Genomic DNA, 25,896 nt, shown 5'->3' with positions numbered 1-25,896 from the left:
ACGCAATTTGTTGGCCACATTCTTGGTATTGAACACACAACAGCTGGTCACTCAATTTCCAGAACACCTGATGCATAATGTAGCAAAAATGCCTATTTTCAAGCTGCAAGTCATTTTTATGCTTAAAAGTATGCTGTTTCGTTAGTTACTCATTTAATGTGGAGTCTTTTTGTTGCATGTGGAGCAAATCTGTTAATTAACATCACAGTGCGACGCCATTCAACAGCAGTCGTAGTGGCAACGCCAGACCCAAGTGTCAACTTGCTGCAATAGAAATGTTATACACTATCGTTAATCGCACATCTCTAGTTTGAACAAAAAATGCAAAAATAAGTACACGAAAGACGTACAGTCATTTTAATGCTCGGTTATTAATTGCTCGTGTTTTGTGTTATAAAATAAAGAAACTATTTAAAGGATTACTGCCCAGTTTATTGGTGTTTGTGTAAACTCAAAGAAGTGTTAATTGTGCACGCGAAACGCCAAAGAAGTCCACTAGGAAGAGGTAAGTGGAAAAGCGACGCGCCGTACATACATATAGAGAAAAAAAGGCAATCGTAAAGAATTTGTCACCAAGAAGTTGCGAATGTGTTGCCCTGCAATAATACGATTTTCGCATTACATTTATAGCATTGTTGTGTGTGTGTGTGTGGTGCGTAATATTTGCCCGTTCCGCTGGCTTGTATAAAAAGACATCAAATTTATATTGGTTTTTCATTTGCGTCCGAGTTTCTTGGCAGGCACAATGCCAATTGCAGCCCTTGTGCACTGTCTGTTTCCAAGTTTCGTGGCTTCTCTTGGCTTTCCATTCACAATTTTAACAACCACCATGCAAAAGTTCTTGGATCACAGAAAGCATTTTCGACGTCGACTGCGCTGCCCAGCTTATTTGCTGTACTGTTACATGCACCCTCTCGCTTGCACTTGTGCGACGCTGGCGCGCCGGCTTCTTTCCGCATTTAAGTGCAAAGGCGTCGCAGTCGGCGTCGTTGTTGTCTCTTTGCTTTTGTCTCTTGTTTTGTTTTTCTCCACGCGCCTTTTCGCTGGCTACCGCGTGTGCCGGCAACACACACACACACACACACACACGAACACACGCATTGTAACTTCATTATAGTGTAATTTAGTTTTTTTGTTGTTGCCTTTATTGTTGTTTTCGAGTCGAGCTGAGATAAAATCAAAACAAATTGTTTACTCGAAATAGTAACTCCCACGCTTCGCTAAGCCGCAGAGTTCATCGTGCCCGCGACAAATATGGCAAAAAGCCGCAAATAGCCTAACCTATATTTTATGCAGAGTATTTGCCGTTATTGAAGACACCTCGTTCCTCAGCTCAGCTCAGCATCAATCGATCGATTGATTGATCGATAATAAAGATGTTAAGCCTGTTATCGCTTGCAAATAAAACGCAATAGGGCACGTGTGCTCGACTCTCATATACCCGCACCTTACATGCTCGTAAGTGTGAGGAGAGGCAGAGCAAGGCTTTGCTGCTAATGTATAACTAGCATTTTACAACACTTAACTAGCCATGTACTCTATTCGTGCGCTTTCTCTGTTTTCAAACACTTGTAGAAGAGTTTAATTAAATGAAATAGCCAAATTTAAACTTAAAATTAACTTAAGAATTATATTTCATGTGAGAAAAAAAACTACTTTTCTCACGAGTTCTCTTTTGGATCAAAACTCTCATATAATATGCCCATTGTAATCGCTCTCGGGACGAGTATAAAAGTTGTTGCTCACACAAGACGAATGAGTTTTTTTTTGACACCTTCTTCGTCGGAATCGTCGTTACGTTGCCATTTTAGTTGATTGGAATTTGGCTTAAAGCATGTTAAGCAAGAAAATCATAAAAAAAAGCTGAAAGCTGAAAACGAGCTCTTTAAAAGAATTGACTTTTGCTTTTGTTCCTGTGGATTCCAGTTTAGCGCTCACTTTTATTTGCCTTGTTTGGTTGTTGTAGGAGGTAGGGATAAGGCGGGCGGAGGGGGAGGCGATGCCAAAGCTTCCAAATTGCTAATTTGTATGGCGTGCCATGTTGTGTGTGTGTGTGTGTGTGTGTGTGTGTGTGTGTGTGTGAGCGTTCCTTTTGCATATTTTGGCAGTGAGGCAATCTACAAGAGTGCGCCAATCGCTGAGATTGTTCTCAGAATAAATATATATGTGAACATCTACATATGTATGTATTTATCTCTAAATCTCTATTCGCGCTTCTCTCTCCCTCTCTCACACACACGCGCTCACCCAATAGACCGCATGTCTATGGCTGTGTCTGTGTGCTCGTGTGCTCGTGTGTGTTTGTGTGCGCGCGCGTGTGTTTGTGTAACGCGTTCATTGACATTGAGCTAAAATCTCGTTGTTGTTTATTGCAAATAAATTTTGTATTTTTATTATCCGACTACATTTGCTCTCTTGCTATTTCAGAGAGCTTAATATAATTGAACAATGCATAGAAGTAGAGCTCTTCGAGTCCGTTTTATTATATGTCCAGTGTTGATTAGTGTCGAAAAAAGAGTCTGTACAGGCATGTCGTGCGTTGGGACTGTCCGTTTCTATGCGAGCCTCAGTGTTGAACAACAAGCTTTTGCTTTTCACACTCAGCTAGTTATGAGCTTCAAAATAACTCCAGACATATCTGCAAAACCGTAAGCCTTGTGTGTTAGCAAGGGTATTTAAACTTCGGCTTGCCAAAGACAGTCGTTCTTCAAGTATTCTTTTTTGGTTTTGTCAAGAATGTTGTTCACTTTGTAATTTCTTCTATTATTTTGAAGGCTTTAAAGTGCCATTTTATTGTTGCCGCTCGTTTTTCTTGTTAACAAACATACAAACACAGATCAATCAATATATATATATATATATCTAGACGTATATATACTCGTTTGTTGTTGTCCTCGCTGTTTTTGCTGCTTTACGTTTTTGTGACAAGCCGAAAAAAAAACACGTTCAAAATTCGTTGACCAAAAAAAAAAAAAAAAAATTGTTTCGTTTTCATTAAATGAAATTTCTCTTAGGCGGAGGTGTTTGTTTCGGCCTATATACTCATAAATAACATACCAGCCAGCCTACCCGAAATCCCGCCATGACAAGCCTTTTTCTTTTTCACGTTGTTGTTGTTGCTGTTGTTGTTGTTGCTTTTTAGTTGGCTTTATTCAAACGTTGTGCTTGTTTATTCATAAAATATGAGCTGCTCGTATCATGGAATATTTATGCACTTTTCCATTGCTGCAAATGCAATCAGCTTAACTTTAATGCTTTTCTCCCAAATTATCTTCTCCTTTTTTTTTTTGGCAAAAACAGCTGCAACAACATTTTGGCCAGCTACTTTGCCCCTTGGCTCTCTCAGCTGCATTTTGTGTGTTTCCTGATTTCCCCGTAGGCCCAAAAGCTGCACAATCGTTCTGTGGCTCACATATGTCCATGAATATGTACGAGAGTTGACTTTCAAATTTGTGCTTTCAAAATAAAAACAGTTTATTTATTGTTGAGGCTGTTTTAATTGCTCTCCAAAACTTATTTGAATGTGTTTGTGACAAGCTTCAATCATTGAGTGCTTGTCAAATTATAAGTTATCAAATGTATTATCTAATTTATGCTGATGACAGCATGAAATAATCAAATATGAAAAAATATATTACTAGATAATAGATACAATATTGCGAGCTATCCACAATGTCAAAATATGGTCATATTTACCTTAAAATATGGTCACATTTTTTCAAACTAAAAACAGAAATTGCATCTATATAAACTATATTTAAAGCAACTCTCTTTTTCTTTTGGCTTTCAACATTAAACTACGCTTTGCATTTGAGATAAACATTTTTGCCCGCATTTATGTATTTCCCATTTCGTTGCCTGCACACATGCGGGTTAATTGTTAGTGTTGTAAAGTACATTTGCAGAGATTGCCAGTGGTAAACAACGACTATGATTTGTTCATGTGACGTCACAAACAGACTTAAACAACTTATTAATGCCACTTATTAATGCCACTTTCCCTGGGCATGCTTAGCACCCCCTTCCTCGGCCCTTGACCCTCTCCCTCCTTGTGCCGCCTTCCGCCCCCTTGTGAAAACATGTTTCGTTCAAGTATTTTTGATGGCTTTTGTCTTATTGAATGGCATCAGGCAGCAAAACATAAATGGTTGTTGTTGTTTTTTATGCTAATATTCGATGGCTGAAAAAAACACGTTTCCAGCGAGACGACAGGCCCGAAGCCTTGAGCTGCCTTGCAGCGTTTCTTGTTTTCCCATGACATTTCGTATTGTTGCAAATATTTATGAAAAATGTGTATATATGTATGTGTGTGTGTGTGTTTGGTATTTGTTTATTATACAATCATCATCCTCACTTGCAATGTCTCGACACATCACGTTTGTGCCATGGCAATTACACTGACAGAAAATACGTGTGCATAGCTACAATTGATTCGCAGCTGATTTGATTGCTTATTTATGCGTTTTAATTAAAGCAATCGTGAAAACGAAAACGATTAAATTGCTTAAATTAAATATTTATAGGTTATAAAACGGGTTATTCGCCGTGTTGAACCACGAGTAAACCAATTATTGAAAGATGAACAAATGTGTGTGAAGAGGGCTTCTGCTCAACTAAATATATAGTATACAGGTTCTTGATTGGACTGAAGATACGGCTAAGTCGATGCGATCTGCTTATCGATAAATATCGATATTTAGCTAAGATTTTTTGCTCATATCTTTGAGCTTTGCAATTCCAACTTGTTGAAGCACGAGTTAACAGAATATTGGAAGATGAACGAATGTGTGAAGAGGGCTTCTGCTCAACTATATATAGATATAAATTGTAAGTCGTTTGGGCCATGCCTACCTATCGATAAATATCGATATTTAGCTAAGATTTTTTGCTTATATCTTTGAGCTGTGGAATATCCCTTTGTTGAAGCACGAGTTAACAGAATATTGGAAGATGAACGAATGTGTGAAAAGGGCTTTCTGCTCAACTATATATAGATATAAATTGTAAGTCGTTTGGGCCATGCCTACTTATCGATAAATATCGATTATATTCTGTTAGAACAAGTTTTCAGGACTTCGCCTTGAACCTCAAAAGAAGGATGTATTTGTAAATTTAGAACTTGAAAACTGAGTTCTTTTCAAAAGTGAATAGGTCTGAGGGAATTTCGGAACTGTCGCAAGTTTCATTCCCGCTAAAAGATATTGTATAAGAACTACAGCTGATAATAGAACTCGCTTATTTTGAAATGCCCATAAGCTAAACGAAAAACGTACTCTCTAAAAACAACTACTTTACGATTTTAGCAGCTTTTTAGCTTGTGATGGCGGTCATGAGATAGCAAAATAAAGGCGCATAATAAGTCAAGATGCAAGTGCCGCATGGGGCAAAATTTCTAGCTATTTTTTATGGCGCAATGTTTGCTGTCAGTGGTTGGGTGAGGGCGGCCACACGTAGGAGACGTGTGGACTGGAGCTGGGGCAACTGCCTTTCAATCGAAGCCTCTTAATAATTCAAATCGAATGCTTAATAGAGCATTGCGGCGAGAGCCGAACAGAGACAAGACACCAACTCGCCCGGCGGCAGGAAAGTGGACAAAGTTTTACTGTACCCCAAACTCGGTCGCGTCGGCGTCAGCCACACGCCATAAGGACATTAGTTATTAGCGCAGGGACCTCGCAAGGTGGTTGGCTTGGCTGTGGACGGGCCGGTGGTTTGGGAAGGGAGTTATGTCGCGCATAGGTGGGAGCCGGTAGACACGCGATGACCGAACGAACTGCTGCTACGCTGAGCACGCTGACATGTCCATAAAAGCCTTGAAGTGGACGGACACAAACGGACATAGACATGGATAGAGACAGCGCAAGGGGCGGCGAGTGACGGCAGACTATCTTTTTATATATACACACATTTTTTTTTATTTCCTACGATGAGAATTGTCAATTGTGTGCATTTCCGCATGCACCGCCCCCTGCTGCCAGTCCCAGTCGCAGTCGCAGTCGCATTGTTGTTGCGTGGACTGGACATGGCCGTCCATTAGCTGTTTTTCCGCTAAATTATAGAGTGGCCGGCAAGCGTATATGCCCCGCCACAGCAGCAGCAGCAGCGTCCAATTAAGTTGACTGTTGGCGAGTGGGAATGCAGGGAGAGACCAAATACACACACACACACACATACACACGAGAGGGCGGGGCAGGGGAAGGGGCAACAAAATATGCTACTGCTTTTGTCCTGCATAAAATAACAGCATGCTCGGGACGCGCTCGCATAACCGTTTCCTGCTGCTTCTGACTGAATGTTACCCCTCCCAACCCCCTTTTGACTTGTTCCTGGCGGTTTTGCACGTCTCGCCTTTGCCCTTGCCTGCTTCCCTACATATTTGTGGTCAGCAACCCACCTGTGTGTGCGTGTGCGTGCGCGTGTGCGTGTGTGCGGGAACATGAAAAAATGTGGCTAGCCCTCCACCTCTTTAGTTAACTTATAATACCCTGTATGGAAAAACATATATTATGAGCTTGTATTAGGCACAAGGAGCCATCTTCAAACTTTTGAGCTTGGAGTTAACTTATATCCAATTCTACCGATTCTTTTTTAATAATTCTCAAGGCATAATTAAGTTCTGCAGACTATTTTATCATACACAGAACTGGCTTATCTCAAATAATTGCCCCAAAATCGTTTAATATCAATTGTCAGTCTCAATTATTTTTTACTATATCTCTAGGAATGTTAGATCTGAACTCAATTATATCATACACAAAACTAACTTATCTCAATTCCCAAAATTCGATAAATATCGATTATTATGCCCGATTTTTTCTAAGCTCTGGAGACACCAAATTTACCAAGTCTCTTTAAGAGCTCTTCCCTCTTCGTTTACTTGACACCTGTCCAAAATTGAAAAGATGTAAAACTATATTCTTGATCTTTGCTATTTACTTTTATTTTATTGCCAATCTCAAGCCCCGAAGATTTCATAACTATCGAAGAATAAACAGAAATTATTTCAGGGTCAATTTGATATGGTTTACGGCTAGTAGAAGAGCGCGTTTCGTTTTACAGGGTATCTGTAAGTCGGCCACTTGCGACCTAGGCAAACTTACCTGTTTTTCTTGTAATATAGCATGTTTATGGGGTTGTGGGCGTGGTCGCGCTTGTGGTTAGACGCGTGTGCGCTGTCAAAAGCTATTTGAACAGGATGTGGATGTGCGAGTGAGCATGTGTGAGAGTGTGTATGTGTCTGCATATGTGTGTGTATAGCTGCGTGTGTGTGTGTGTGTCAATCAAATGATTTTCACATAATTGCTAGCTGTCATTTATGTCACATTCAGGCCACTTGCTTAGCTTTTTGTCAATTGTTAAGCTACCCCTTACCTTCCCCCTGCGCACTCCACATCTCACCACCCCTTGCATATGCCCCGGGAAGCTGTAAATATTTGATTAAGAAACTGCGGTTGCTTTAATCAATGGCCACTTGACTCATCTTAAGGCAACGGCAGCTGCAGCTGCAGGCCAAAGCAACCACTACAAAGTGCTACACACGCCCCCTCATTGGTGCACTCCCCTTGCCACGCTCCTCCTATGTGGCTTCAAGGCAATTAACCTATTATTAGTTGCTTTCGAAGCAATTGGGGCCAAACGGCTGTTGAAAGTCTCAGGATTTTAATTAAAAATGCGTACGCCTTCTGGAAAAATGTCCCTTTAAGTTTGTTGCAAGTGCATCAAGAGGAGGCACTCGATGTCGATATCCAAATCATTATGCCGCAAATTGCTCTAATTACATAAATAATAGACAGGTCGCGTCTATAAGCCCTGCTCTGTTATCTTTTGCAATGTACACTCGCAGAAAAACCGCAAGAGTTTTGTAGAAATGCGAATAATTCTTTTCTTAAGAACTTGTTTTATGCTCTCGCTGGAAAATAGGATCTTGTACTTAAACTAAGAAATTCTTATCTTAAGAACTTGTTTAAAGCTCGAATTTGTCTTTGAATATAATAATATCAATTGAAAAACTTGAAAGCTTGTGAATACTTGTGTAATAAGTATTTTTTAGCTTAATTCAAGACTTGTATCTTAATATTGTAAAGTTGATATTGAATATTGCATTAGTATTAATATTAGTATTAGTATTAGTATTAGTATTAGTATTAGTATTAGTATTAGTATTAGTATTCGTATTCGTGTTAGTATTAGTATTAGTATTAGTATTAGTATTGTGATTAGTATTAGTATTAGTATTAGTATTAGAATTAGTATTAGTGTTAGTGTTAGTGTTAGTATTAGTATTAGTATTAGTATTAGTATCAGTGTCAGTATTAGTATTAGTAATAGTATAAGTATTAGTAGTGGTATTAGTATTAGCATTAGTATTGGTATTTGTATTAGTATTAGTGTTAGTATTAGTATTAGTTTCAGTATCAGTGTCAGTATTAGTATTAGCCGGGGTTGATCCGGCTGTTTTTTGAGTGTACATATACCTGTATTTTAATGACAGCTCAGTTAGATATAATGACGGCCTTGCTGCAATGTCCACGTCGGCCTCTTTGTAATATTATTTGCCCGCAATTTGTTGCATTTCCCAAGCTTTTGGCGAAACGACCTGAAATCAAACCTCACTCCCACCCCCCCTCCAAATTGCTCCTAAATGAGCCCTACTCCAAACCCTGTGTTAATATTTTAAACGTTTTGCTGTCTTGGACAAGCACATTTAAAAATGCATAATGTGAAAACATCAGCTGAAGTCGACGCATGTATACCGTATATAATATTCATAAAGCTGCAGACGCATCCAAAACGCGCCCCTTAACCTAGCTCTGCCCCCCCTCCTCAACCCGCTCGTTCAGTTATTAGTCCATATTGCTGGCCCTCTGGTTTCATTAGTGGGCCCAAAGCCAATTACTATGTAAGCTTTCACATATAATTTGTCTATACATGCCTTATATAGTATATATAATATTCTACCTGGGCTTCTGCTTATATAAAGCACCTGCCTCCGCCTCCCCTAGTACACATATGTGTAGATCTATCAATCATAGATATAGCAAATGCACTTTTGCCCAAGTGCCGTCCAGTATATACGCGCCGATATATCTGGGACTCTGTCTCTCATTTGTGTGGGAGTTGTATCTATTGGTACGGCTCGTCTAACTTCTGGCTTCCAGCTGTCTGTTGTGGCCAGTCAGTCGGGGACAATTAGCTAGCGTTGCCTAGCATCGGGGTATCCATAACTGTACCTTGTATCAAATTTCCCCTGTTTTAGGTATTGTCACTTGAACATTTGTACGATTTCTATTGGTCAATGATTTCCGTTTCCGTTGCTATCCATAATTGATCCTTGGGTTCCATTGGTCCGCAGCCTTTTTGTTCAATGTCCAAGATTTACCTATAAATAGTCGGATTTCACGAATTTATTTTCATTAGTTTTTCTACCGCACTTGCAACAGGACAGCACCTGCTGCTCCTGCAACCTGACCAAACAGTTCCAATAATAATCTGCAAATGTTATGTAACTAGTGAAAGAAAAAATAATCTAAATCCAAAGTTTGTGATGAAATGTGAAAATACAAAAAAATTGGCTGTACATTTATTTAGGATATGTGAAATTGGCAAATTGTGATACGAGTTCCAAGCTAAAGGTAATTTTTTAAAATTGTGATGAAATGAAAATCATTTTGTATTATGTACAACAATCGATATGGGTTTGTAAAGAAGGTTCTTACTGGAAAATTATTCAAAGAAGTATATATTTGTTAATACAAAAGAGAGCACATATCATATATCTTTCGAGGAAATGTTTGGCTGTGAACATTAAGAATTATATTGTACTCCAGCTAAGGTTTCAGTTCTTGAAACTTTTCTCGATATAGAAAAGCATATGTTAATCTTAACTTAACTTGAGTGTAGATAAAACAGGGTATTCTATTGAATAGTTAACCTTCTCTACGAACACCTTTCCTCGTAGCTGTGGGCTCTAATAACGTCAGTGACAAAATTAGCTGTGAAAAGGGGCATAGCAGGTTGGACGGGCAAATAAAACACCTCCATCGTGTAGATGTGTATTCTAATTAGGCTTTTGGCATTTAGTTTTCATAATTTGATGTATTCAATCATTTTTGTCGACCATCAATAAATAAACATAGGTTCTTGAACAACTGCTGAACACAACTGTACCTGGCGTAAGGGAAATCCAAAGAGTTTCAAGTTATAAGTCGAAAATAACAATTTTCTTCATATTTTTTGTGTGAGCTGTGGCTTTACGCTCTGCTGGGCACACAGTTAACCGACTGTTCAATAAGACTCTAAAGACCTGTTCAAGGTGTTGCTGTTACCCTTTGCCAAGCTCTGCCCACATAAAACACGGATTATATGGAAGCACTTACATATATGCATGTATGTACCTGTAATTGCTGTCTGATTCATTCGCAGTGCGACGGCTTGGAGCAAAGCCCATTTAAGAAAAAACACGGCTGCTGTTTGCTTTTGTATCGGACATAGTTTTGACAACTTAACAGCTCGGACAATTGATGTTTTGACATCTGAGCCGAGTTTTGTTTCATTCAGTTTAGCTAGAAGCGCGGGGTAAACAAATAAAAGAGAAAAGAAGAAAAACAAGAGACACAAAAACCTTATCTGTGGGGCCTGTAGGCGGCGGCAATCCGACAAAGCCCCTCAGTTGTTGCACAGATTTTGTTCACTTATATACCCCGACTACTAAATGGATATATATATATATATATATATATATATATATATATATATATATATATATATGCGTATATGTGTATTCAGACTGGCATTTGGGGTAGTTATTCATAAATTATGTAATTGGCAAATGTAACATTTTTGTTAATGCGTTTTGTTTCTGGCTTTGATGTCTAAAATTTCACTAAATTATGCATATATAATATAGAGCAGCAAATATGGTATATTCATATACTACTTATATATATATTATATATTATTCTGAGCGTTGGCTGGCTGTCTGGCATTTCCGCTTGAGCAGCTTTGCGTTGGGCATAGGGCGTATGCAACTGAATATTATATACATACATATATAGTTAGATAGTTGGATAGATGATATATAACAATTGTTACACCAAGACACAGTTTTAGAGATGCCTTGAACGCCTTTTCTCAAACGGTGGCAGCTGCACGATACTCGAAAGACACCAACACAAAATCAAACGAACGAGCCAGTCGGCAAATCATTCGAACTTCAATGAATTCGATATGAGGCAAATTGAATTGTTGTCTAATTGCGCTTGGCAAACTGAAATTCCAACCCACAATGCTATACGCTGCCATTTGGCTCGATTGTTCTTTAAAATCGAGTTTAAAGAAAGCATAACAACTTTATCGAGAGGTTTGTAACAAGTGAACTATATAAACAGTGCTAATCAATTTCGCTGCTAATTTTATACATCAACAAAGTGTTGGCAAACGGTTTATGAATTAGCAAAATCTGCTTTAAAGCTGAATTTTCGATAGGCTAAAAAATCGATCACATTTGGCTTTACAACACTGCTTATCCTTTTGTAGTATTGAGTAACTAATCTATTTATCGTCTTACACAACACTAATACTGTCGAAAAGTATCGAAAACACATGCCTGCCTTTCACTTTGACATTAGTTAAATCGAATGATTGGCAAATGTCTCTCATTTTAAGAAAGTTCTCGTTTTTGTGTGTCTATTACAATTCAAAAATAATAAAAATTCAAATATTTTTTTTATTGTTTTATGAACTATTTTGAGAAGAAGTGAGTGTATAAAAGAGTGCAAAATTACATTTAAACTGAAAAGTGAAGAGTTCTCTAGGTCCTACGATTTTGTGTGCAGTAGAGATATTCTCAAGCACAAAAGGGCATCACAGCTGCGGCTTGAACATCATTTAGTTGGCCCAAAACAATTGTCAGACTTGTGTTGAGTTTTAGCCAAACGTGCTTCGGTTCAGTTGACTACGAACTGGCGCACGCGTCGTATGTGCAATCCGAGCCAAGCTTGGGCCAGTTTTTAAGCGAACCAATTGATTAATGCGTGTTTTTCTGCTTTGTTATTGACACTTTTACAGAGAGCATGAAAATGAAGCGCGAGAGCAATGATGGCGACGGCCCGCAGGACCAAAAGCGCAACAGACGCAACGAGGAAACGGTGCGAATACTGATACCAAGCAGTGTAAGTTAATTGATCAGCCAAGGAAACCCAACCTGGCCGTAAATCGTGGCAAATATGTGAATGTGTGTCTTTGTTGGTTCTTCGACTCATTGCAGATTGCCGGCGCTGTCATCGGCAAGGGAGGCCAGCACATACAGAAGATGCGCACTCAGGTACTATAAAACGTGCCCCGGCACACCAAAGCTCAGCTCTAACTATATATATAAAAAAAAAAAACACTCGAAAACATGCACAAGAAAAACGAGTATTTGAAAAAGAAAAAAAAAACAACACTTGAAGCGTCTAGTATTATTTATTAACTATTTATTTCACTGCGCCGCGCTAGCAAGACCTTTAAAGAGAAAGCGAAGCAAATTCCAAATTCTGTCTCTACTTGTGTGTCGCTACTATTCTCCGACTCTGTCAAGCTGTCCTCTTCTATAAATATATGTATATATATATATAATATATATTATACATTCATTATCTAGTCCAAGTTAAAGTCTCTTTTGGCCGCTCTGGACCCGCCGCAAATAGCAGCTCCTCCCGTCTCTTATTCTCAGTTCCCTTCGGCGTCTTTAATCTATCATTCAAAATCTATCTAACAACAATCTCTAGCTTTAACGACACGCTACTAACTAACTCTCTCACTCCCCCTCTCTCTTATTCCCTACCTCTCTCTCTCTCTCCCAATCTCTCTCTTCTTATATCTCTCGGCTGCCCGCACTCAGCTAACAGTCTCGCTCTCTCTCGCTCTCGCCTTTGACCCGGTCTCCAAAAGTCTTTAATTAAAAATATAATATTTAGGCGCTTTATTTACCAAACAATGAACAAGAAATATGCCACTTACTTTTTTGTTGTATAATTCAATATAAAATACAAATAATTTACACGCTTTTAACCTTAACTAAATGAACAATTTTCTCTCTCTCTCTCTCTCTTCTTCTTCTCTCTACTTCTTACGAACGACCCATATATAATCGAACCAAAATAAAAAAAAAAAAATGAAATCAAAAAACCAAATCGAATCTTGTAATACGACCACAAATATCAAAATCAACCAATATCAATCGACCAACTGTGATCGATTGACCGACCAATCGATAAATCGACCGACCGATCGACCCGCCTGCCCGCTCGCACCATTTGGTCTGGTCTGTCCCGCACACGCACTGGCGTCTCCCCCTGGTCTGGGTCTGGGTCTCGCTTCGTCACCTGCCACTGAAACTCTGAAACTCTGATGAACCAAATATGCCAAATATGCCAAATGCCAAATGAATCGATATGTATCGATAATCGAAATCAATGCCCGAACGTTGGCCATGCGCTCCATCAAATCTTACGTCTAAAAAATAATTTGTTAACGTATGTAACAACAAAAATCGATGTCAAAAACCGATGCACAATATATGCATATATATAATCGAACCAATCGACCGACCGACCGCCTGCCTGCCTGCCCGTCTGAATGCCCCGTGCGGTCGTGACCCGTTGCTGTATATAAAAACCAAACAACATGTGCAATAAATGTGCATAAAATCTGTATAAATCTCAACACATATATACATACACATATATATCCATATATATATATATATATATATATATATATATTTATCGTGTATATGATGTATCCATGCTGGGCCCACCACCGTTGTTCCTTCCATTGTTGTGCGTTGCGTGTGTGGTTGTGCCCGTGTGTGCTTGGGGGTGTGTATCTCTCTCTCTCTCTTGTTCTCCCCCTGCTCAAACAACATCAACAACAACTGCGGCAACTGCAACAACAACAACAACAACAATAATAATAATGCATAATAATACACACACATATATATATATATATATATATATATATATATTTAAAACCGAAAAAAAATATACACAAATTTTATACGGCCAACCAATCAACCGAACGTTAATCGAAATATCGCCCGACCGACCGCACGCCCGCCCGCCCGATCCGCCCGCCCGCTCAATCGCCCGCCCGCCCGATCCGCCCGTCTGTTGTCCAACCATCAAATGTAACGCACAGTATAAAGCCACTGTGTCTGTGGACGATTCCCAAGGCCCCGAACGGTAAACCACAACAAAATCTAAAAACTTTACCAAATATTTCATCATGTATAAGCTTACCAAAAAAAAAAAATCACAAATTAAGAACTTACTTTGTAGCCTTTAGCCTTAGTTAGGTCTGTTAACAGTTAGTTAACCTTTTAATTTTATATATTCTGTTTTTATAGTATTTTACATACATCTATATATGTATATATATTGCATATATATAATATTATTCCTTACCAAAGAACACACTTGTACCTGCTGGACGCGTGTCTCTCTCTCTCTCTCTCTCTCTCTCGCTCGCTCGCTCGCTGTCTTCTCTCTCTCTCTCTCTCTGTGTTTCTCTCTCGCGCTGTATTTGTTGTTATTGTATGTGCTAGTGTCCTTACCAAAGGTACGACGTCAGTTACACTTCCAGTTGTATATGTATATATCCTTTATTCCCCACTCCCAAACAGCGTCTTTCGATTTACTTACTCCACAAGCATATTTAATAGCTGCTACTAATCGTTGCACTAAATACCACTGCACGGCATTAACTTCACACGTACATACTAAATAATATTAAAAAATAAAAGTAAAACCCCGCACTCGAGCTCTCCGAGTACAACTAACCCCGCAAAATGCGCTCGTGTCTACCCAACCAACCCGCAAAATGCCCAAAATTCAAAAGGAATTTCTTTCGATTTTTATTTTTTTTTTTTGTGCCCATCCATATTCCTCCTCGCCCGCCCAGCAAGCGTCTTGTGTGTCCTTCAATGTGTGTGGTTTCTGGGTTAAGTGTAGGTACAACAACAAGCACAGCAGCCGTACAGGTCGTATATCTCAGCATAACTCGTAATCTTTCTCTACAATATATAAGTTGATAAGTAAAGCGAGGGTTGCCTTTTACAAAAATTCACGTGAATAATATCTTCTAATTTTACCTATAGCTCTGGGATCTAATGTAAGCCGTTCTTATGATTTAAATATAATCGATGGAATCTAAATAAATATCACTTAAGAACCCGTTGAGAATCGTTACTTGACGCCATTTAAACGGAAGCTCTAGTGCTGGAAAATGTAAAAACATTCCAATACTGAAGTCAATTCGCAGCTGGTCACACTTAGTGCCGCAGCAGCAAAGGCAACCCTCGTTAATATTTGTATTGTCTAGTCGTATAACTATATATTTTAATGCAGGTCTAGTGTTTAAGTTAAGCCTTATGTATGTTTATGTATTTCTAATATGTATCTATACTTTACTTTTCTCCCTCTCTCTCTCTCTCTCTCTTTCTTGCTCTCTCTTAATTTTCACTATACATTCGACAAACAATTTTCTCCCTGCACTTTAACAGCACCATACAAATCTCTACGGATATCGACTCCACGCTGGAGATCATAACCGAAATGCTGAAATACTTTGAAGAGGTAAGTGAAATGGCTAATGTTATTTGATCTAACTAAAACAGATGTACATTATCTCTAATCTCGCTCGCCTCTCTCTGTCTGCTTTTCTCTCAATCCGCAGCGCGATGAGGAATTCGATGTGCGCCTATTAATCCATCAGAGTCTGGCCGGCTGCGTCATTGGCAAGGGTGGCCAGAAGATCAAGGAGATACGCGACGTGAGTAGCTATATATATATATCTATACATATATCTAAGTGTGGGCAACATGTAGCCTGTGACTGCTGTCACAAGTCTAATTATGGTCCTGCGGATTGACGCAGATCCTGCTCGCTTTTGGACTGCATCACCGGTCACGTTAAGCTGCAGGCAACATGCTGTCGTCAATCGTTAGCAGCTACTGTCACATAGTTTACCTCATGTTAGCTTCACTTGTCAACGACAGCAGCTAAACGCTTGGCCGCACACACTCACAATCAATCATGTGCAGCACGAATCCTGCCCGTCTCCTGCTGAGAACGGTTTCTTTCTTTGCACAGCTCTCTCTCATAAGCTCTGCACTTTCATAACACAATTGTTGCCATTACAAACGCAATTCGATTCCAAGCAGCCTGCTTCCAGCGTCATATGTGAGGATGCTTGCACATGTAATACGCTTTTCAATTGCGCAATTGTAACGCACACCCGTCACACGCACGCACACACACACACACACACACAGGAGTAGTCGATTGGCAGCTCCAAGTATTTATACGCTGCATCCATTGAAAATGCGTAATAAGTGTTATTTCCGTTACGATGCCATACAACATGTACGCATTCCTGGCTAGCCATGTTCGTCGGCATGAGGAAGTCGCCTTTCTATACTTTCTATAAGAAATAATCTTTCAATTTGAGAAGTATATCAAAACCAAGCTAAGAATAACTCTGGCAAGCCCCTTTTTAGGCATTTCTCGAGGGTTATATGGTTATTGTATTGTATCATGACTACTTTGTATTTATAGAGATACATGCTTGAACTTTGGGATGCACACAAAATTAAATAACGTCTTTAAGCTCTGAAAGTTTGAAAGCAATTGGACAGTAAACACCTCAGTTATTTAAAAGCACATAGTGCACCCGAAAGCTGCTCAAACTGTGCACCCGAAAGCTGCTCAAACTGTGCTGCTAAAAGTTGCTCAAACTGCAGCTTCTCACAGCCCGTCTTTATGTATGCATTCTACTTTAAGTTAACACGAATCTGTTCGACTATAGGGCATCTCTTAGTCGATTACACTCGACTGTAGCTCGCTTATTTGTTGACTTTCCTGCGCATTAAAATGTGCGTTGGCCTGTTTCTTATTAATTAACAATGAGTAGTTGCCAAGTGGCTGCATTTTAATTGGAATGGCTTTGTTTTCGTTACTGCGCCCCCTCCCCTTCCCCCTTGGGCTGTATAAAGTGCCTGACACAGTGCCGCCTGCTGGCCACCTATAACATTCCCTTCCCCACCTTCTGCTCCTCCTTCTACTCTGGCTGCCTTGACTACCGCGTTGCGCTCAGCTCGAGTCGCACAAAGGCGCGCGTGAATTTATTATTGCATACTTTTGAGCGCACGCAAAAATGTGTTTGCAAGTCGCATTTGCTTTGTGTGCTGACTGTGCCCAACTGTCTGCCTGACTGCTCCTGCATATCTGTTGTATACCCTGTAAGAAACAGTGTTACAAGGTCGTGCATATAAGCTCAAAGCGGGCAAGTCCAGAGTAAAGTTGGGAATCAGTATGAAAGGAGGAGCGCCCAATCTTGTCTCCATTTCTAGAAGTGCTATATAATGAGTTCTTATTTATATATATATATTCCGAGGAAAAGGGACTCTGCTTGACGCTTGCAATGCTCAGCTAGTTAAAGCTGCAATCGATAGCAGAGTCTGAAAATGATTTAGACGGGAGGTTTTTGATGACCTGCTCCTAAATATAATTAATTACCCAACTGCCACGGTAAACTTACAGGGTATGCTGTAGGCGTTAGATTTTTTGTAGCTCCATGGAGGTCAAGAAGTCCACCACGGCAAAAGGACATAGCGTCGACTGTGTCCTGTTGCCTTTTGAGCAACTGAAAACGTAGCGTTTACTTTTCGTTTTTTTTTCTCGCATTTCTTTTATATTTTTTACTTGGAATTTCTTAGCATGTTGCAATGTGAAAATTGTTTGCCATCAGCATCATCGTTCGCCCGCCAGCAGCAGCATCCTTCAAGCCGGGTCGCTGCTTAGTAGCATATCCTGGCATGGCATCCTTGCAGCTGCCAGCGCCCGCCCATTCAGCTGTTGTCTGCGCAGATGATCACCAGTGGAGCAGTTGCCTGTCTTTAGACCCAGACTCTTGTCTCTGTCTCAGCATGTGTTTTGTGTCTCAGATTGTGTCTTTTTGGGTAAGGGGAAGACTTCGCGTCTCGTCTCATCTCCTTGCCGTTTCATTGTCTTGGGCAGCCCAACAACTGGCCAGGCAAGCAGCTGTTTTCATTTCTTTCTCAAAAGGTATTTCGCTTGTCGTGTCCCCGTTCTCCTGATTATCCTGCTATCAGCCTCGCTTTTACCTTGTTTCGTGTGCGTGTTTTCTTCTTTTTTGGTTCCCATTTTGACTTTTTGTTTTTGGCCTTCACAGCCGGTTATTTGGTACTTCCATTTATTTTTGTGTGTGTCCTTGATAAAAGGTTATAAGGTTGCCTTGATGCGTCCAAGGATATTTGCTATCTTGTATAAAGTTAGAATATGGCCGCCACTGAGTGCGATGCGAGAAGCGCAAATAATTATACTATTTTTCTTTAGTTTTCTTAAAATTTAAGTTTAAGAGTGTAGAAAAACTAGTCTAAAATGAAGATTGATACAAAGATGAAGATAGATACCTATCTACCTAGATAGATACATAAATATATGAAAGTAGATAGATAGATGAAGATACATGAATATAGATAGGTAGATAGATGAAGTTAAATAGATGAAGATAGATAGATAGATAGGTGAAGATAGATAGATAGATGAAGATAGATAGATAGATAGATGAAGATAGATAGATAGATAGATGAAGATAGATAGATAGATAGATAGATAGTTGATGATGGATAGATAGACATAGATAAAGATAGATTGATGAAGATGGATAGATATATTGATGAAGATAGATGAAGATGGATAGATAGATAGATGAAGATAAATAGATAGATGAAGATAGATGGAGAGAGAGATAGATAGATAGTTGATGATGGATAGATAGACAGATAGATAAAGATAGATTGATGAAGATTGATGAAGATAGATGAAGATCAATAGATAGATAGATGAAGATAAATAGATAGATAGATGAAGATAAATAGATAGATAGATGGATAGATAGATAGAAAGATGATGATGGATAGACAGATAGATAAAGATAGATTGATGAAGATGGATAGATAGATGATCACCAAAACACATTCCGTGTTCATTTGGACCTTGGCTTGCTCAATATGTCTCTTTATATTCAGGTCGTATTTCGTTTTTACCAATTTAATAATGAAACAAATATTATAATGTCCTTCGCGTTTCTATGTCTAATAATCTCTTCGTCAATTTCCAAATGGAATTGTCGGATTTCTGGGAACTCGTAATATAATTTCCATTGCGTTCAGCTTCGTTTGCTTGCGACATTTTCTCTGCTGGGCCCCAAATTTGTCACATTTCTCCCAACATGTGTGTTGGGCTATAAATACATATATCCAAAAAAAAAAGGTATATTCTCTGCTACAAGCTATCAACTAACCCAAATGCTGTCTCAAGCTGTTGTCCATTAAATGTTGTGTCCTGTGCCGCATCTGATGAGTTCCTTCAAGAGCGGCATCTGCTGCTGTCGCGCAGGCGGCGTCCCTAATAATGAGCAGCAGCTGCTTCTGACGGTCTCTCTCCCTGATCCATCTACTAAATCCAAATGTCTGCCTATGTGCGGCACAATGGGCATTGAGAATTGAGCAGCGTGCCAATGGCTTTTGTTCGCCCCTACCCATCCCTTCCCTCGGCATAGCTCAGCTCAGTCCGCCCCTGCGGCTTACAATTGTTGCTGCGCTTAGGACTAGGTTGCTTGGTTGCCCTCGTGTGCGTGTGTGTGTGTGTGTGTGTGTGTGTCAGCTCTCTTAATGAATGCCTAACAGGTGTTACAAGCACATACGCACACACACACACACACATACATAAATTACGCGCCGAAGCAGCTGAAGACATCCGACTTGAGGCATTGGCATCTGTTCCTTGGCATTTCTTTACAAGCTGCTTGAATTGTTGTTCTACTTGTTGTTATACCCTATAACGAATGTAGTTGAGCATATGCATGTAGTTTGACATATCTATACATATATAGCCATATATATTCCTAATCTCGTCTAATTTTATTTTTTCCAAAGTAGCCAAAATGATAAATATCGATTTCCAACCTCGATATTTTCTAACCTGCTTTGGATAGAGATCTTAAATAATAAAAAATATTAAAATTAAATTTTTATCGGTAGCTTAAATATATTTTAATTGAACGATAACTCGCGCTCTTTCTCCAAAATCGATAATTATCGATAACTAGCCATGTTTATAATATCACAACTCAGCATATAATTTCCCTTATACTTAAAACTATATAAAACATTTTGTACATTAAATTGAACTCAGTCGGAAAAAGGCCCCCAATTTTTGGTATATATGTACTACTAAATAGCATGTTTAGGATCTGGAAATTTATATTCCATATTTGCTGAGTTGGTGTCTCAAGCGGGCAGCTTGCGGCCTGTGCTTGCAGCTTGCTAAAGGGTATCTTCTAGTCAAGTCAACTCGTCCTGCCCGTCCATGTTGGCCCACAGCTCTCTTTGATCAATTGATGAATAACTCGCTTATGAAACTTTTTCCTGCGATACACGACGCTGTCGCTGACATTGCCACTGCTCCTGCTTCGCTTCCTACTCCTTCCTCCTGCTGCTGCTCCTGCTCCTGCTGCTGCTGCTGTCCCCTCCCCCGCTCCAACTCGCCTTCTTTAGTGTGTCGCGCATTGCAATCTTGTCAATATCCGGTTCAGTTTTTATGCTTTTGTGTGTGTGGCATCAACTTAAATGTTGTTGAGCTGCTTCCGCTTTGTTTTAAGTGCCGCCTGTTTGGCCTGACAGCTCATTTTGGTGGCAGAGTGTGCCCTTCCGCTACACCTCCTCCTCCTCCTCCTTCTCCTGCCTGCAATTGCTGTTGTTTGGGGCCAAAAAGTTTTCTAATTGCAGCTGCTGTTTGATGATTTTCTCTTTTTTCGTTTCTTTGGATGTCCTTTGGAGAGCAAGTACAAAAACTCAATAAACAGACAAACTGCATTATTGGTGCCGCACACACTCGTGCCACATGCGGCTGCTGCACAAGTGTTGCAAGCTGTCGTCGCTGCTGCAGCTGCTTTAAGGATATTCGTGAAGGAAGCACTTCAAGAGGCTGCAGCAGCAGCAGCTGCCCGTAAATAGTTTCTTTGCATAAAAAGCCGCTTAGAATTTTTGCGCAACAAAGTCAACAAAACGAAGAAGAAGAAGAACCAGAAGCAGTAGAAGCAATAGAGGTAGAAGCCAAAGTAGAAGCATAAAAATTAATAAGTAGATGGCAGCAATGATTACGTTTCATTTGCCATGGCTACATCTATCAGGATGTGTGCGTAAGTGTGTGTGCGCCTATTTTGCTGCGCATGCGTCAATACACACGCACACATACACACAAATACGCACGGAGAGCCAAAAAAAAATAAGAACGAGAAAAAAATGCGAGCAAAAGAAGCTGAATAAAATACACCGGTTCCGACAGCAGCTGCGCCTCGCAGCAGCAGCAGCAGCGTCTGCTCTACTGTTATCCTGCCTGACTCGACGGCTGCCTGCCTGCTGCCTGCGTAGCCCTTAAGCCGTCCAACTGACTGCCTATAGCTAGTACACAACAACAACAACAACAACAAGCGCAAGGCAAGGCGCGCACATGCTGCCTGCCTGCCTGTTGTGCTCTCTCTGCCTGCCTGCTGCTCTGCTCAGCGCTCTCTTCGCTGCCTCTCTCTCTCTCTCTGCCGCGGCTGGCTGCGTCTTCTCCTTACATGGCAACTGGCATTCGTTGAACCCAATTAGTTCGACATTGGCGCTGGTCGCGCACGGTACACACGCGCTGCCTCTTCTGCTGATACAGGCCATATAAACAGTTATAACAGTGCTGCTGAAAAGTATATATACACACGGTTGATAAACAAAATGTGTAAAGGTACGAACAACCAAAAAAATGAAAACGATATTTTTATAAAATAAGTGTGACAAACTTAACTATAATTTACAAATTTAACTATAATTTCTGTGTAGTTTATGGACGCGTGTGTGTGTGTGAGAGTGTGTGTATGCGTAGGCATGCCTATACACACAATATATTCGCACACTCACACACGCATCCTTTTACATTTTTTCCCTTTGCTGCTGTTCGCAGTTTGAGTTTTTGTATATGATTCGTGCGGCCACCAAAAAGTATGCTACACTTTTGAGCCCAGCGCGCTCGTCTCTGTATATCTATATATTTGTGTGTCATACACTCGCGCGCACACCCTCACACATACACACACACACACACACGCTCAGCGTGCTGAGCCTTGTTGTTGTTGTGTTTAAATTAAATAATAAATTCAATGAGCGTCCAGTCGCTCGCTCGTTGCCTTTTGATGTTTTATATTGGGACATAAAAGCTAAAAAAAAAACCCACACACACACACAGACAGCTCCTGTAAGTGTGTGTGAGTCAACATTTGCGCCTGCCATTCATAAGGCTCAACGTGGGGGCACTTGAGCAGTTTTTGATGTGTCGCCATTGTTGTCTGGGGGTCACACGCAACGAGTTGTCGCCAAGGGAGCAGCGGGCAAGGCGAGCAGCTTGTGTGCGTGTGTGTGTGTGTGTGTGTGTGTGTGTGTGTTAAGCATGACGCAGCCTTCGGTCATTCGAACACACAGAGTTAAGCATGGGGTAACACGCAATTTGCTTGTGCCTGAGCATTTTGGGCTTTAGGAATGATGCAATCATCAGGACACAAAACACGCAGCTGCGCCAGAGGGGAAAGCGACGGGTCGGGGGGTGGGGTTTCACACAGGCAGCATAAGGAAACGGGCAACGGAAGCAGGCTCCAATGCACGTAGGCACAAATCTCTGTTGTGACCCTATCACACACACAAACACTTATGACATGCACTCCTAAGTGGCTATCGAATTTCACATTTACACTTCCGCTGCAGACGACGAGAGACGCATTTCAAATTTGGTAGCGTGAGGGAGGGGGGCAAGAACAGACGGCAACAACAACTTCCGGTGCAGGAGCGTCCCTTGCAGCTGTGCCGCCGGCAGGTAGCTTAACGCCGAGAAGTGCCTGCACATCCTGCCTGCCGAGCATGGCTAAAGTGCTTGCTATTGAGCCTGTTGATAGGGCCGTCTCATAAGCCATGCTCCTGCGAATGGGTCACAGTCATGGCCAAAATTGATTTGAACTGTGCAGCTGCCATCGATCCTGACTGCCTGCTCCTGCCAACTTCTGCTTCTGTCAGCCATTTTGAGCTGTTTGGCTAAACCAGGAGCCAGGCAAGTTGAGTGTATGCGAAGCTATAAGATTATGCTGAATAGAAAGTGTTTTGATTTGCGGGATTTCTTCAAATAAGTTTGCCCTACTCGATTTTCACTGTATATTAAACTCGCTTCCATCTTTTTTACGTTCTTTCCTCTAGCGCATTGGCTGTCGCTTTTTGAAGGTCTTCTCGAATGTGGCGCCGCAGAGCACGGATCGTGTCGTGCAGACGGTCGGCAAGCAGAGCCAGGTGATTGATGCTGTGCGTGAGGTGATAACCTTGACACGTGACACGCCCATCAAGGGGCCGATACACAACTATGATCCGATGAACTTTGATCGCGTCTATGCGGATGAGTATGGCGGCTATGGCACCGGCACCGGCAGCACACGTCCCAGTCAACGTGGCGGCAATCGCGGCGGTGGTGGTGCTGGTGGTGGCGGCGGAGGTGGTGGATTCGGTGGTGGTGGCGGCGGCGGCGGCAACGGTGGCCGCGGCAATGATCGCTTTGGTGGCGGCCGTGGCGGCGGCGGCGGCGGTGCTGGCGTCGGCGGCGCCACTGGGCTCGGCGGCATGGGCGGACCACGTGACAATCCCTTTATCAATCCCTGGGCAAATGGCGGCGGCGGCGACGCCGACGGCTTCGGTGTTGGCAACAATGGCGGCGGCTTCGGCGGCAACAACTTTGGCGGCGGAGGTCCATTCGGCGGCGGCAACTTTGGCAACAATTTCGGCAACGGGCCCAACGACTTTGGTGGCGGCAACCCGCTCGGCGGCGGCGGCGGCGGTGGCGGCGGCACCAGCAATCTGCCCAGCCTGGGCAACTTTGGCCAGAGCCAGGGCAGCAACAGCGGCGGCGCCGGCGGCTTCGGTGGTGCGGGAAACAACAGCCTGGGCAACGGCCTGGGCGCTGGCTACGGCGCCGGCAACAGCAGTCTGGGCAACGGCCTGGGCGCCGTCAACAATGGCGGCGTCGGCGGACTTGGTGCTAACAACGGAGCTGGCGGCTTTAACGCGGGCGGCGGCGGCGGCGGCAACGGCGGCTCAAACAACAGCGCCAACGCCTCATCCAACATACCGCAGGGACATGATCCCAACAACAGCACACAGGTCACCATACCCAAGGATGTGAGTAGCTGCGAGCTCTAGACTACAAATTTAATGCTAATCCTTTGCCTTCTTCTTCCAAACAGTTGGCTGGCGCCATAATTGGCAAGGGCGGCGGTCGCATACGACGCATACGCAACGAGTCGAGCGCGTATATAACGATTGATGAGCCGTTGCCCGGCTCGAATGATCGCATCATCACCATCTCGGGCACACCCAAGCAAATACAAATGGCCCAGTATCTGCTGCAACAGAGGTTGGTGTCGCAAACAGACTAAAAGTATGCACAACAAATCCTTTCATATGACTTACTAAAAACCCACACACGCACACACACACACACACACACACACATCCCAATCAATTCCCGCCCAGTGCCCAAACGTGCCTCTAAATCGAATCGAATCAATCATCAACTGCCTCAAACTAACCGTCGTCTCCAAATGCTTTCCGTATGGAAGACTAGTGATTTTGTTGTTTGGTCTCTGCTAATAACAATAAATCCCTTGTCTTCTTATGGCGCGCATTCTGCTCTTCATTTATAATAATTTCGGTGGTGCCACAAAACAATATTTAATAATAACAATAACAATAACAGTATCAATATATAACAATTAAATACATTTGTTCAACTTGTACTAAACGTGTCTCGGTCAAAACACTGCCCATCCCCCTTCCCCACCCCCACCTCCTCCACTCCCACATTCACATTCACATTCATTTACTACAGTGAAAGCTCAACGAGAACAAACTCCTCACATGTTTCCTAAATATTTAGTAAAAAGAAAAAAGCTCGATAAATTTGAAGGAATATCTTTTAACAAATTAAATCATTAAATAATAATAAATTTCAAATATTTAAGTCTTTGTAAATATTAAAGTTTATTTAAATAGTAAACATGCTCGAAAAAAACAAAATTCTTACAAAATGTTATCATAAAATAATAATTAATTTTTAATATTGTTTTAAATATTTAAAAAATATATTTTATTTAAATCAAATGGAATTTGTGAAAAAAAGGATAATTTCTTAACAAATGAAATCATGAAAATAATATTAATTCATAAAAACTTTGAAAAACATTCCATTTTATTTAAATCATATGTTCTATAAAATATTTTAAATATTAAAAAACAAGCACAAAAAAAAAGGGAAAGTCAATAAATTAATACATTATATAATTATCATTTCACATATTTTAAAATCTTTGAAAAATATTCCATTTTTCCCATTATCATGTATATCTCAAAACGTAATAATAATTTAATTCATATTCGATTATTTGAAAATTGTTGTAAATATTAAATTTAATTAAATCCAAAGATTTAAATCGCAGCTGTTCCTTATTAGAGCTTTCACTGTAGAAATAACTCATATTTTTGCTTAACTATCTACTAAATGCTTCGATGTGTGCGCTTATCGAAAAACCATTTTATTAATGCCTTGGCAATCGCTTGCTTTTCCACCCATCTTTCACTTTTTCAGTGTGCACGAGAATGGCAGGCGGAACATTTAAGTGGACTACAACAACAACAACAAGAACAGCCCAGAGAAGGAGGAGCAGGAGCAGGAGCTGCATCCACGTTTAACTTTAAAGTTTACT

The 25,896-nt window shown here is 40.9% G+C and overlaps 1 protein-coding gene across 5 annotated transcripts; it reads left to right on the top strand.

Moving 5' to 3' along the window:
• Positions 1-313: 313 nt before the first annotated feature.
• On the top strand, positions 314-25,896 carry LOC115762212 (heterogeneous nuclear ribonucleoprotein K). Of its 5 annotated transcripts, none has more exons than XM_030704339.1 (9): positions 314-505; positions 12,067-12,170; positions 12,266-12,322; positions 14,182-14,225; positions 15,545-15,617; positions 15,718-15,813; positions 23,345-24,313; positions 24,379-24,548; positions 25,779-25,896. In XM_030704339.1, exons 2-9 carry the CDS (start codon positions 12,072-12,074, stop codon positions 25,807-25,809), a joined length of 1,539 nt encoding a protein of 512 aa, XP_030560199.1. In that variant the 5' UTR covers positions 314-505; positions 12,067-12,071; the 3' UTR covers positions 25,810-25,896. The 5 variants fall into 5 exon arrangements, with proteins under 5 accessions (XP_030560199.1, XP_030560202.1, XP_030560201.1 ...); XM_030704342.1 differs by having other exon boundaries at positions 24,379-24,572; positions 25,779-25,857; XM_030704341.1 differs by lacking the exon at positions 314-505 and adding an exon at positions 9,554-9,632.

The sequence above is a fragment of the Drosophila novamexicana genome, unplaced genomic scaffold, assembly GCF_003285875.2.
Source record: "Drosophila novamexicana strain 15010-1031.04,08,12 unplaced genomic scaffold, DnovRS2.1 tig00000564-arrow-pilon, whole genome shotgun sequence".
Lineage (NCBI taxonomy): Eukaryota > Metazoa > Arthropoda > Insecta > Diptera > Drosophilidae > Drosophila > Drosophila novamexicana.
Note: the sequence above shows the minus strand (reverse complement) of the source record. Positions and strands in the feature narration are given on the sequence as shown.